At 40.6% G+C, this 14,292-nt stretch overlaps 1 protein-coding gene across 1 annotated transcript; it reads right to left on the bottom strand.

Annotated features, from left to right (window-relative positions):
• Nucleotides 1-869: 869 nt before the first annotated feature.
• prkaa1 (protein kinase, AMP-activated, alpha 1 catalytic subunit) lies at nt 870-12,930 on the bottom strand. The gene is made up of 9 exons (XM_083983254.1): nt 11,625-12,930; nt 9,444-9,585; nt 7,390-7,483; nt 6,970-7,114; nt 6,073-6,160; nt 5,723-5,947; nt 5,029-5,548; nt 4,801-4,927; nt 870-3,879 (listed from the first exon to the last, which is right to left on the bottom strand). The coding sequence occupies exons 1-9, from the start codon at nt 11,722-11,724 to the stop codon at nt 3,593-3,595; spliced, it is 1,728 nt and encodes a 575-aa protein (XP_083839380.1). The 5' UTR covers nt 11,725-12,930; the 3' UTR covers nt 870-3,592.
• Between the last annotated feature and the right edge of the window lie 1,362 nt (nt 12,931-14,292).

Genomic DNA, 14,292 nt, shown 5'->3' with positions numbered 1-14,292 from the left:
AGGCCGTGAGCAGTAACTGGACGAGCTATCGGAAGCTAGTAGTTAGCCATATTTGTTGACCCTTCGTGCCGCGTTCACGTTGTGGCATTTAAATCGTAATTACGACCACTCGCAAATTTCAGGACTATTCCTTAAAATGTATCCAGCGGTGATGTCTCCTACGTGGAGAAAAGAGAGATACGTGTTGACAACATGTTGAAAAAATTACTTGTAATGCAACACCGTTGATAGTAATTTCTGGTTGTGAATACCACTTTAAATATTGCTGCAATTCACACTAATTTAATCTAAACACTGAGCCGTATTGTTTTTATCTTGTTTAACGATGTTCATTATTTGTGTGGCGTGACCATAAAATCAATTAGATTAGTACAAGAAGTAACCACGTAGAAAAAATACGTGGACACGCCCATGTCAGAATTACACTTTTTTTAAATTCCAATTTTACTAATATTACGTGAATGCAGCATGACCCGGAAACTGTGGTATTTACATTATCACTTAAAGACACACAACCCTAATTTCTTAACATTAGAATCTCTGTAATGCTGTGTGTGACACTTCTCATATGCATTTTAATCCCCTGGATGGTAAGAGGTGGTAATTTTCCCACATATTCATGTATAATTTATGTACCAGCCAATCTGACTTTTTAATTAGCAATTTTCTCATCACAAACCCATCTTTTAAATTGACATTTATTGATTTGGAATTAGTAAAAACAGTAACAGTAACACTGAATTTCTTTAACACTATTAATGCACTACTATGTATGGTGTATTGCTACATTTCTAATTGATAAGACTTTTTCACAGAATCTATCAAAACTCTAGAGACATAAAGAGAGGCGTCAGCAGAATTGTGTGCAATTTAGCAGTTTATTAGGCAGTTGTGTATACAAATGATTTCAATACTGTCCATTCAGATTTACACTGGTCAATCTGGTAGGGTCCCTTTACACAGCAAACAAAAATAGAACAATATATTTCTTTGAAGCAGTTCAAACAGAGAGACTGACAGAAATTACCTGCCAACAGTCCAATAGGAAACTTCTCCATGAGCTGTCAAAAAGGTCACCGTTTCACACATTCATCTTTCCCACAAAAGCCGTCATGTGAGCCATGACAGGTTTTGTAAACAGAACTTGCAACATCCCTTTAAAACTAAACATTTTTAGTTTTACAATATGTTTCCAGGACCATGGTGTGCGTTTTTGTTTTTTAAAACATGTTCACTATATGTCATAAACTTTAGTTTAAAATGAGACATAAATGTCAAACATTAACTAAATATTTCAGTCCAAGCCTTCCCTGCAGGACAGCAAGGAGACAAGATGATCACAATTATTGTCACTCTTAGCAATTTTTTTGTTGTTGTATTACATCTCTGAAATGTAAAATTGTTTATACAAATGAGATATTTTAGGTTTTTAAAGCTGTGGAGAGCACACTGAACACTGGAAACCCAGATCTCAGCAAATGTTGACAACTCTTAGTAAAAAGTAAAGTAAACCTGTCTGATACTACAATGACAACATGCAAAGTTTTTTAAAAACCTGCTTTAATTTACTAAAGACAAAAATGAAGATGATGAGATAAGAAACCAATTCATCATTTCAGTTTGGTTTTTTTCTCATATGACCATGATTTATATACGTTGGTAGCAGTAATACTAGTTTTGGCAAGTTGTTTATCTTAATTTTTTGTAGATTGATTTTGAAGAATTTTCCTTATTTTTCTCCATTGTCAACATTGTGGGTTTTCTAACCAATAGATTTTGTGAATTACCAACAGTGACAACGCCATTTGTGGACCCTTACCGTTAAAATTGCAAAACAAGGTGTCAATAATTCTGATCAGCACTGAATTCCAAGATTTACCGACATAAAAACAGATTAACAGTACTGATAATAAGGCAGCCAAACAACAGACACCACTTAAAACTTTTAAGACTTTAGACAGGAAATGGAGGGAGACGCCTCATACTTATGATTAAAGACATATCAAAAGACTTTGTGAGATTTTAACCATCTGGTTCTGTTTGACGGTTTTTATCAAGTATAAATCAGCCACTTTTTTTTTTTTTTGTCCGTTTGTCAGAATTGTGACCTACCTCACAGGACTTAATGATTACAAGCTCACAAGTCAATTTCTGGTTTAAACATAAGATAACCTTTTTTTTTCAGGGTCCATCGTCAAGGGAATGTGTGGGCAATCAAAGCAAACATAACCACAAAAAAAGCAAAAGACAATATTTTGGTTGTATTCTCCTGCCAATGGACACTGTCCATGCACTGCATGTAACTGCTACTTCTCATTTTCAAATTGAGCCCTGAGGCCTATACACTTGTGATGGATTGGCATTTACGAATTGAATGTAGGCAAAAGGCATTTTCACTCAGTAATCATTCTCAAATCCTAATCATTAATCTAAAAAAATATATAGAGAAGATACAACAAAAAGTCAAAATCAACTTGTCATTTTAATATGCGACACTGAAAATGATATTTCTAGATTTTGACCGTCATGGCAAAATATCTTAAATGGTAAAAGCAGGCTATATTTATCTGGAAAGACAATCAAGTATCAGAGTAATTGTGATTGAAGGAAACAAAACTGTGATATTGATTTAAAAACAAGACAGTAAAAAAAATGGAAAGTATACCATCCAGCAATAGATCTTAATGCAAGAGAAAAAAAACATTTCCAATAGAACCAACACTCTGTCCACTTAACTGATAAATATATTCACGTCTTTATATATAAAAATGTTGGGGACAGACAAATTCAAACAATTTTTTACAACAAGGACAAAACCATGAAAATTTAGTCTCTGACAACTCAAATTCACCAAAAAAAAAAAAGAAAACCAAACATAAATGTGATGAAGCATTCTTTTATCCCTGACGCAAGACAGAAATACAGGGGACATTGCACTTCTTGTAGTCCAATGAATGTGATGGGCATGACAACCCTAGCTATAGCCAGTGCAGCACCCCCGACACATCTGCACCACTTCTCTGATCCCCACTGAGAGAAAAACAAGAGCAGCAGGAAATAAAAGAAACTTGTGCAAAAGTGCTTCCTGCATCCTATCCTACCTCCGACCGCCACCTGTGCCGGCTGGCTGGCTGGCTGGCTGGCTGGCTGGCCGACCCTCAGCGTACGCGTGGCGGCTTCCTTCTGTGCAGGCAAAAACTTGGTCTCTATCTCTGTACTGGAAAGCAGTGCTCACTGGCTACAGTACAGAAAATTCAGTGTAATCACTTGCGCGTATATGTGTAGGTGGGATGTGGACATTTTGCTATTAAATTGATCAGAATATTATAACCCCACCCACCCCCAATCCTAAAATGTTGTTCTGTCCTAGCTATTAAGTAGCTTGTCATTCATTCTTCTTTTCCAATAACCCCGTACGTCCCCTGTCAGCTCAGAATTACATCCCTTCAGCTTAGGGAACACCAACCTGCATCAGTGCCATGGAACAATCACTTCATCCTCAGCCGGGATGAATTGAGCCATGAATCGGTTGCATGCTTATTGCTATAAAGACACTCGGAGAGGAAAAAAAGGCTAGCGATTGTTTTGCAAGTTATCGTGCAAGTAGTTTAATAAGATTTGCGCACATCTCAAAGAACTCGATGGTGTGGCTCCCTGGTCGGGGGACAGGCGCGTTGTCGCCCCCGCCCGTCGAGTCGATGGATGAGGTCAACGACGAAGCTAACGAGCCTTCTGCTGCCTTGGTGGTGGGGTGCGCGGCGATGGGTGTAGGCGGAGCCTCGGCCCCGTCTACATCGTTCTTAATAGTGGTGCGGTAGTTGCCCACAGACCCAGAGCGGAGAGGGGTAGCAGTTCCAGATTTTGTCTCCAACATATCATCTGAGTGATACAAGACACAACAGGTTTTTCTACACTGTTCACATCCAAAATTACAAACTCTTGTATCAGTCCAAATCATTGGCTATATAGTATCTATAGGTTAGGAAAGGATGTTTTTTTTGCTCCTACTGATTAAAAAGATGGAAATTTAACTTGGTGTACATGACATTAAGACAAAATCTTAACACCAGCCTTTGATTCAATCATATTCCATACTTACCGTCTTCAGCTGAACCTGTGACTGACTTTGCTTTGACCCAATGTCAAATTTTTAGTGTCATACCCTTTACACAGCATTCCTGTGCTACACACACTCTTATCTCATGTTTTCCTTTGAGGTACCGCTGAGCGCCTCCACAGACTGCAGCCCTCAACGCTGAGTCAATCATTTATGAAGTGTGCACTGACGCTGTGTACCACAGGACAGAATCCAGGTAAACACTACCGAGATACACGGAGCTGCATTCAGGGCCGACCACAATGTCTGGTCAATAGTGGTATGAATCCTGCGTGACTAATTCACCTATTTTGGGTTAATTACATGAGCAAATGTATAATTCATTTATCAGTCAGTACGTTTACATGACACTTGAGAAAAACAAATTATTGCCTTAATCCGACTAGGGATGTGAACGTGTACTAAAATATGTACACGTGTAAACTGTGCAATGCTTTCCGTTTAAATGTGTACACGGTAGGGTTTAGTTGGCCGTATGAAACGACGCATAATCGCCACCTGGTGTTGACAAGGAGGACACGTTCCCGTCAGTTATTCGATTTTCTCAGTTGCATGTAAACTGGGACAAGGACAGAAGTCCAATTAGACGCAAAAACAAATTTTGAGCATAGCTCGATTAAGCTGTGCATGTAAACGTACTGAGTGTTTTCATGCACATTTTAGGAAATGAAAGTGAAACTTACCGTCTATGCTACGGAAGTCGAGGAGGTAGGTTCTACTGTCCACCTGGTAGAGTTGAAGGCTCATCTTGGTTTGCATGCCAGTAATAGGATTCTTCCTTCTCACACGTAAATAATATGGATTCACAACCTGAAGGAGAGTAAAGATACAAAGAGCGCATTTTTTAATTTTACAACAGCATATTAAACACTATCACTATCAGCCTATTTTCTACTCCGTTTCTTCCTTACCTTCCACTCGTAATCCAGCTGTTTCATGGCACGACACACTTCCGACATGATATCGTTGGGTCTACTCTGGCTGCGGATACCCAGGTGCCACTTGGCCCGCCTCACACCCTGGTGTTTGGACTTCTGGGGGTTCAGTTCGTCCAGCGTGTGCCGAGGCCTGGGAGGAGTCTCCGCCAAGAGGAAGGGCACGCGCTCGGGGTGGGGCTTGATGATGCCGGCCACGGCCGCACCGGATGAGGTCAGGTGCTGGTCGTCTAGAAAAGAGTCAGGAGGGCTGGACGCCAAGTAGAAGTCCTTGGCTTCGCTCATGATGCGACGATTGTCAATGATGAGGTGGTAGGCCACGGCCAGCGGGTCCTGGTGGTTGCGACTGTATATGCAGGCCAAGACCTCCTCCTCCGTGCACTCAAACTTCTCACACACTTCCTTCAGGGCCTCGTCGTCAATCATGTTGTTGCTGTAGGAGGGGTCCTCGGGGAACAAGTACTTAGGCAGGTCCTCTTTGAACCAGTCGTCCTCTCTGTGTGGGGAGACATTATTTTATTTTGGTAGTAACAAACCAGACACGAATGCAAAAGCATTGATAACATTAGTTCAACATTCAGTTTACTCTTGCCTTCAAAAAACAACCCACCTTAAACAAAAAAAGATTATATATTCACGGCAACAATTTGACTTTGTAATTAAATCTCACCGGATCTCTTTGATAGTGGCTCGTTTCATGGGGTCCACCTGCAGCATGTGTTTAAGGAGGCTTATTACTGAAGGGTTCAGATACTGCGGCGTGAAAAAGATCCCATCACAGATCTTCTTGAAGAGCGTTGGCACGTGGTCGTCATCGAAGGGAAGTGTCCCACACAACAAGGCATAGAGAATGACCCCACTGCTCCAGATATCCACCTCTGGACCAGCATATAACCTGAGGACAAAATAAAAAGAAACAAACCATAAATCACGACAGCAAACACATCCTAGGTTTTTATAACTGGGCAACATGTCTGAATATTTCATTTGGAAAATGCTCAACGAAAAGCTTGACCTTACCTTCCTGAGATGACCTCAGGAGCAGCATAATTCGGAGAACCGCAGCTCGTTCGCAGGAACTCTCCGTCTGACATCATGTTTGACAAACCTGCACAGTATTTTACAGTTAGAGCACAAACACGTGGATTGGAGTAACGACACTTGGATCGCTCTCTTGATGGCATGGCTGAAGCTGAGGTTTGTATAGCTGCTCCCCCACTTAAACATTCATCCATCATTTCATTTCATGAGGACAAGTGCTCCAACTCTGCAACGTGGTGCTACTCGGATATAGCCAATTTATTTAGTCCCATTTGTGAAATTATATGGTAGAACCAATGCTATTTCCACTATGTTCTCATAATGTCTGTGGTCCGGTCGCTGCAGCTGCAGCTCGGCCTTCCAGCTCAGAGCCTTTTTCTCTTTTTTTTTTTGCAAAAACAAGGATGAGTCACAGTGAAATGACATAAATTCCAGATAAATTCATTAAAAAGGTGTGTTTTAAGGGAACCAGCTAAAGGTAAGAGACACGCAGAACTTAATGTAAAGTAACCTAAGGTGAAATTCTGAGCTTGAAAACAAGTTATGCATGTATACTTAGCAAGATTTAGGTTTAACACTGGCCTGCAGAGTTTTCTTTTAAAGAATCGGTTGTATCAACATTCACTGCGTGTATTCCTTGAAGTTTAACAAGCACCTCCTTCCTTAAACATGAATATCAGATTTTCAGAACGCAGACTGTTTACATTCATGATTCTCAGCTGTCAGTGAGTCAAGTCCTTGCATATGAACACTGCTCTCTGCTGGAGCAAATCTAAAAATTTTATTTAGAGCTACTGAACAAATCCCTGTTTTCCATATTAGAATAACATCACCTGCTACGACTCCACAGCTCGGGACTATAAGTGACACACTTACCAAAGTCGGCGATCTTGGCGTTCATGTGCGCGTCGAGCAGCACGTTCTCAGGCTTGAGGTCTCGGTGCACCACCATGTGTCTGTGGCAGTAGTCGACCGCTGAAATAATCTGCTGGAACAGCCGGCGACTCTCCTTTTCATCCAACTGCGGAGCAGAAACTGTCCGTTAGGTGCGATCCTCTCTGACACCCAGTTAGCACATCACAGCTGACCAGGCAGCACTTGTTGTATTTTGATATCTTCTCATATTACTATCGGTTTTTGGTTCACATAGTTCAAAAATTATCATATATACACACAACACCAAAGCCTGGCAAGCACATTATGCACTTCAATCCTCTGGACAACTGACTATATATCTATAAAACATATATCACAAAGCAGAAGGACACAGACATTTTCTAGTATCAGTGTTATTACCTTTCCATTTTTACAGATGTAGTCGAAGAGCTCTCCTCCTGAGACGTACTCCATCACCATGAAGATATCTGTCGGAGTGCTGATAACCTGATACCTGTAGGAGTGAGCACAAAGCTGGAATCAGTGGGATCATCAACAGGTGGCTGATATTACACAAAACAAGGACAGCCAACTGCAAAGTAATACAAAGAAAATACAAAAATATGAATGTTTGTTCCTACATTTTTTTGGATTTAACATAGTTACATCAAAAGTGGATGGTGGACATGTGTTTGTCAGTGTCTCATTATTGCCAAGATAAAACCCACCTCAACCCATGATAAAAGTGCCTCTATCTCTGGTAAAATGGCAGAACTTAACACAAAATGCAGAAACAGTTCCTTAATAAAAAGCACTGACTGTATAATAGACTTTACAACCCTAGCACACCTACGTCTGTTTACACTAGCAATAAAGATGTGGATACACTTGCACACGATTATCCGCATTTCTCACCCCTGATTATCATTTTTTCACATCAAACAGCAAGATAAGCTACCAGGACAAATAACATTCCTGTCGGCCTCGCACAAACCACACTGCAGCAAGTTTTTAAAATATTGAATAACAGAAGCACCACGGCAAAGACAAAGAGACAGAGGTCAGTGTCAAACTTCATTTCTTCACCCATTAAGAGCCACCTTCCTGTTTCAACTACTGAATTGCCTCCATTTCTATCACTTTTTTTCTTAGCAGTTAGCATGCAAAGCAGCTAGTCCGAGCCAGATGGTTTGATCCAGCCTGTTTTGAAGATGTAATGCTGCTCAGAGGGCAGATCATAAACATTTGTACTAAACTCTTGGCAAGCAACAACCACCACTACCCTCTCCCAGAAAGCCTCCATGTTCAGCCGTAGAGAATATTTAGAAACATCCTCTTAAATATACTGTTGGAAAACATCCTGTCTCCATTATCTCCCATGCACCGGCCTCAGCTCAGGTCCATTAATCACAAAACAGCCACGTCCGTCTGAAGGTAAGAGCAATAATGGCTCTGCTACAGCGTACGTGAGCTAATGCATCTCTGAGTTTCATCATTGCAAAGTTTTCAGCAGATGTGACAGACGGTGACTAAACTCCTCACCTCGAGTGTCACAGTTGTTAAAACCTTCTGCACACAAGACAAGACAGGATTGTGTTACATTGTTCCACCTCTATTAAATAGAGACATGATTCGGATTAGACACACTATATGCTGTTTCCTCTTCCTCGGTGTTTGTGCACCCTGTCGTAGATGGCATCTTTATCTCTCACTCTCTCAAACACACACACACACACAGGCAACGCAGTGTTTACATTCTTGTGCATGCATGACATATTTCAAGAAATTAGCCACACCTGCTGGTCAGTTTAATGACTCCCTAGCAGACTATGAGGATTCACACACAACAGGAAGTACCTCAATTTTTCCTTTTAGATCTTTTTTTTGCAACAATGTACCACAACAACATTTTTATGTTACCAAAGGGAGTGTCTTTTTCTTGTTAATAGTGGTTACAGTCGCTGCTCGATGCACCTGTGCATTAAAGCAGCAGCAGCAGCAGCAGCAGCACTGGCCACTCAGATTATGTATGCAAATTTAAACAATGACTCATTCAAAACACATCTTCTTCTCTAACTGCATCAGCACTTGCAGATATTATCAACAGTGCTATTAAACATTTGAATAATGACAGGTAATGCATTTCTTGTCACAAATATAAACTTCCTTTCTGCTGAAGTGCAACGACAACACTACACGTAGCCATTAAAATAGATAGAGATTAACAGAAGACATTGACAAAGCACTTTTGTACATTAAAAACTGAAAGTTCAACAGAGGTGATAAACAAAACAGGCAATAATGTAGAATGGGCAGAGTGCTGACAGGAAGAGGAGACTGGGTCAGACAGATATTGTCCTAGATGGATGTATTCTAAAACACACCATTAAAGCCTGGAAATAGCTCAGTGGGTGGCATTAATGTGGTGGCGGGGGGATTATGGAGCAGCGAGCAGGGTGTAATCTAGGACTTACAGTTTAATTATGTGAGGATGCCTGAAAAGCTTGAGGTTCTGGATCTCCCGGCGAATCTTTCCCACCACGTCCAAACTGCGGATCTTCTGCCGGTTCAAGATCTTCACCGCCACTTGGTGTTTGGTCAGCTCATGTTGGCCCACTGCGGGATAAAGAGGATAAGAGCTCATGAGTGACAGCATAATACCACAAATTAAAAGGAGAGAATGACTACTAATACAGTGAGAGAAAATAAAACTCATGAAATGCTAAACTTTTCAGGAGATAAGAAAAAAAATCATGGTTTTAAATCTGCATCAACTGATTTCTTTGGACACTTGGGGGCAGCATAAACAGGCTGTCAACAAACCATTGACTTATGACCACCCATTGTGAACTTGTAAGCCAGCAGTTCCTTCTTCATACTGGGAAACATAAGCATTAATCCATAGAAGTGCCTCTGTCCACCTGATGAATGCATGTCTAATATTTGGCACTTCATTTGGCTCTGGTCTGGTCTAGGGGAATGTGTTTCACTATATTCACAAGCAGCTGATCGCTACCTTTGTTAGTTTGCCATTGAGTGCATGAAAGAGGAACCAAAACAATGTGCTAAAAGGTATTAAAATGCTTTCTAGAGATAAGAGGAACTATAAAGTTAAGTGATAATACGCTCTAATAGTCCCTTTTTCCATACAGGTTGCCAATAAATCTGTTGTTGGTATAAAATATTGATAATAGCAACTTTAAATACTAGAAGATGCTGTTTGAAAGCCATGAAGTGTTGGAGAAAGCCACCGGTGCATCTGCAAAACACTGACATCTATACAGCTGTAACCTTAAACATAGGACCCTGAGATGTTATCTTAACTCACACCGAATTTTGTTTTCATCTTTTGGGACATGGTTTAGCTGGTGTTGAAGAGATGAAGATACAATCTGTCAGTGAAGGTTAAAATAGGCGTAGCTGATGTTGCCCAGCACGGTAAACAGCGGCGGTGCAGCCAGGAAAAAAGTATGCAAACATAACCAAAACATATTAAACAAGGCTCTCCCTGGAGAGAAACAAGCCCTAACATCTCACTGGAAGGTGGGCAAAGCACAGCACAACACAACACAACACAACACTCTTGCATATGTGAGTCAGTAAGCAGTTGTTATTGATTTGCCAGTTGTGCTGGTAGTAAAGTATTAACTAAATCTCTGAAACCCCACTGCTCTCTGTGACTCTCTTCTTCCTCTCAACAACTACAAGAAAAAACTGAGTGCAGCAGCAGCAGCAGCAGCAGCAGAGAGTGAGATGACTCACTGGGCATTAACCGACTGTAAACAAAAAGTAAAAGGCTGTTTTGTTTTTCCTTCTTCTTTTTTGGGGGGAGGGTTCACTTTGGGTATGTTGGGACTATTTATGTTCCTTCGAGACCACAGAGGCAATGTGGTGGCAGCCTATAGAAGAAGGTGAAGTCTTTTAATCCATTATAAACGAATACAATAACAGCTATGTGATTATATAGATAAAGACGCTTTCTAAACCCCTAATAGGTATTTTTAATCCAATACGTGTACAAGCAAAGCTCTATATTGACATAGTACTTAACAGTACCGCCCTTTGCATTCACAACACTGGGCGTAGATTGGGGTGGGTTTGTCCAACTCCCTCTCAGCAAGCACATCTAAAAAAGGCATTACAGTTGCCCCTTTAGGATGTCAAGCACAACTTAAAATGCGGAAGGGTTTAGATCAGAAATAGTGTCGAGCTCCAAAACTTTCATATATTGTGTTTTTAAAAAAGAAAAAAGAGGGAAAACCCAGTTAAGGCGACCCCCAGCCAGCCAGCCAGGAGGGTTTTTACTTCCCGGTGTCTGTCTTGCTTGACAGGCGACTTGTGGCTCTCTGGCTACTAGCTCACAACGCAACAGACAGAAATATCCGTGGTAAAATATGAATTAATGTCATAAAATTTGCGCTTGAAGGCTGTGTAAAAGACAACTGTAGCTCTAACCCCCTCCAAAAAAACGTCATGTTAGCCAGAAGAAGTTGGGATTAACTAAAAGGGGGACAACAAGTGTGCTATCCTTCCTACAAGCGTTTGCGACAAGTTAGCCTTGTTAGCATGCTAAATTAGCAGCTAGGCTAACAGTTCCCATAGCCACCATTTTTTTCCGCTATGCACAAACGCCAAGACAGTCAGTCAAGACGTACCTTTAACCTTTCCAAAGGTCCCGACTCCGAGCGTGTCTCCGAGAATGTAATGTCCAATTTTAACTCTTCCTTCGTGTTTCGGTGCTTTTTCCGTCGCCATCTTCCCGCAGTGGCCTAGCAGCGAGGTTAGCAAGCTGCGGGGCAGAGATGGACCGAACTCCGCTGTGTGCGTCTCTCTCCACTCCGGCGGCGGCGGCGGCGGCTCAGCTCCGTGCGTGCGGAGGGAGGTGGGAGGCGCCGCGGCTACCGTGCGATTTGTCAAAAGCGTAAGCGACGTAGTATGCTGCGTTCAAGTGCGCTCGGGAAACTCCGGAACCAAACACTGGTAGTGCATTTCCCCAACTGCAAACTGTCCTTCCCCTGGTTTTGTTGATGAATTTAAGTTTTTTTTGTTTCTTAAATAATAGAAAGCAAATATACCAAGAAATTAAGCCTGGACTTTGCACATTTCTTTGTTATTCTAAATTTATAATTCCTTTTCTTTATCATTTTTGCTGCTACAATTTATGTTCTTTTGCACCTTATCTGTTACTTTTTGGTGTTGTTTTGTTTTGTTTTGTTGTGTCTTCCTTCCTGAATCCCCTAAATGTTTTTGCACTTTTATACTGTACTGCATTATTATTCTCATTGAGAGTATAATAATAATCTTTATTATGGACTCGAAAAAGTGGTCCACTCTCATACACATACACACTTATGTATGTATTTTTCAATTGCTCAATACAAAAGTCAGTGCATTTCCTTCTACCCCATGGGAGCCTGGTTCTTGTTTTGGGGTTTTTTGTCTCTTAAATAATAGAAAGCAAATATGCCAAGAAATTAAATCTGGACTTTGCACATTTTTTTGTTATTCTAAATTTATAAAAACCTTTTCTTTATCATTTCGCTGCTGATTTATGTTGAATTAAAATGCCCAATCCCTTCGTACCCTTATCTGTTGGTGGTTTTTGTTTTCCTTCTTGAATCCCCCTAAATGTTTTTTGCACTTAATATTTCACCTGTATTATTATCCTCATTGAGAGTATTTTTCAATTGTTCAACAACGACAACAACAACAACAAAAAGTTTAGTGCATTTCCTACTTTACTTAACTCCATGGGAGCCTGGTTCTGTGGTAATGCAATGTGGTTTTTCTCAGTTTAAAATACATCCCACGCCCCTTTAGACAATCTTATTTACAAAGCTTCCTGAAATAAATGTTGATCTCAAATCTTAAATAATAATTATCATATAAGATAAGAAACTATCTCTTTGTGACTGAGATACCACTATGATGACATAAATCTGACAGCTATTGCTTACATGGTGATATATGACAGACAATGCCCCTGGTTTTTATTTAAACAAAACAATTTTCAGCGAATTACAACAGCATTCAGATAAATTTTTAAAAAAAGTAGTTATTATGCTATACAAGCATCATGTGCATTCACTTTATTCCAAAAAGACTAATTTTAATCATGATTAACTTAAGTGTAACTTTACTAAAGCTGCACTGAAAAATTTCCCAGACCCCCATAAAATCATCACATGCCCAAACCTGATCTTCCATGTCCTGTGAATGTGCACTTGTTCTCAAAACTGATGAGTTTGCATGTGTTTTCCACAACTAAAAAGCAGAGAAAACCAGACCAAACCAGACAGAGAAGACCTTGTTTGTGTGAATCTGTTTGAAAGTGAAGGTGCCAGAATGGAAAGGCTGTCACCATGTGTCTCAATAAGGCCCAGATGAGAATAAAATTGTGTATTTGCATAGCTGTATACACAGTTAATCGGATACACAGCCAGCTAAATGATGACGCCTCAGTGGGCGACCTTTATCCCAGGCACATTACTCATTTCCTAGATTTTGTGTAATGCATTACATTATACGCCCAATTGGCTGTGCAACATTAGTGTCAGATATGCAGCTTTTTTCTCCTGTCTCACTAATCTCATTTCCTGCATTTAACGTCATCAATCCTCTGATTTGCTTAAACACTTGGTCTCAAAACTATGCGATTATGACGGCAATTTACTGCACTGATTATTCAAAAATTACAAAGGATAAGTCTTTGGGTGCTGCAAAGTGTGTGCAGGAAAGTATCAGGAATGCAGATTAACTCAGGCTTAGGCTCATATATCAGCTGGACAAGTGTGAACAGATGTGTCATGTAAGACAGATGTGAAGACCTCTGGTGCTTATGTGAGTTGTGAACCTTGCCGCACCTTCCCCTGCCTGCAGTCCCAGTGACCACTCTTGACTTTGAACAGAGCCAGTCTTACTGTATCTGATGACGTGAGAGACTTGGAATCCTCATAGACACTTTGTGAATAACAATGAAGTGGTCAGGAGACGTGAGGAGCTGCTAAGTGACAATAATGGATCACCCAAACTTCTGAACACATTGAGATGAATAGCACTGAGCAAACACCCTCATATACAGTACAACCCTGAATCACACCCCAAAGCACAAGTTAATGTACCTCGAAGGGTAACTAAAAAACTTCAAGCTGCAAACCCAAAGTGTAACTAAAAAAGTACGGGCCAAAGAAATACAAGTCTCACTCAGTCAGTGAGTGATTATTGAAGAATGAATGGCCTGGTCAACAGTTACCATGACTCCCATTAGACATCCTGCAGGAATTAACAGTTAGTCCCCAAACTCCTTGTCACTGACACTTGGTG

Source organism: Trachurus trachurus, assembly GCF_905171665.1.
Source record: "Trachurus trachurus genome assembly, chromosome: 12".
NCBI lineage: Eukaryota > Metazoa > Chordata > Actinopteri > Carangiformes > Carangidae > Trachurus > Trachurus trachurus.
Note: the sequence above shows the minus strand (reverse complement) of the source record. Positions and strands in the feature narration are given on the sequence as shown.

Bases quoted from the DNA above. Each gene is read 5' to 3' on its own strand.
- prkaa1 (XM_083983254.1), bottom strand. From the start codon at position 11,724: ATGGCGACGGAAAAAGCACCGAAACACGAAGGAAGAGTTAAAATTGGA. The intron at 7,115-7,389 runs GTAATAACACTG...TCTGCTCCGCAG, and splicing joins ACATCTGTAAAAATGGAAAG to TTGGATGAAAAGGAGAGTCG. The intron at 5,948-6,072 runs GTAAGGTCAAGC...TTTTGTCCTCAG, and splicing joins CCTGAGGTCATCTCAGGAAG to GTTATATGCTGGTCCAGAGG.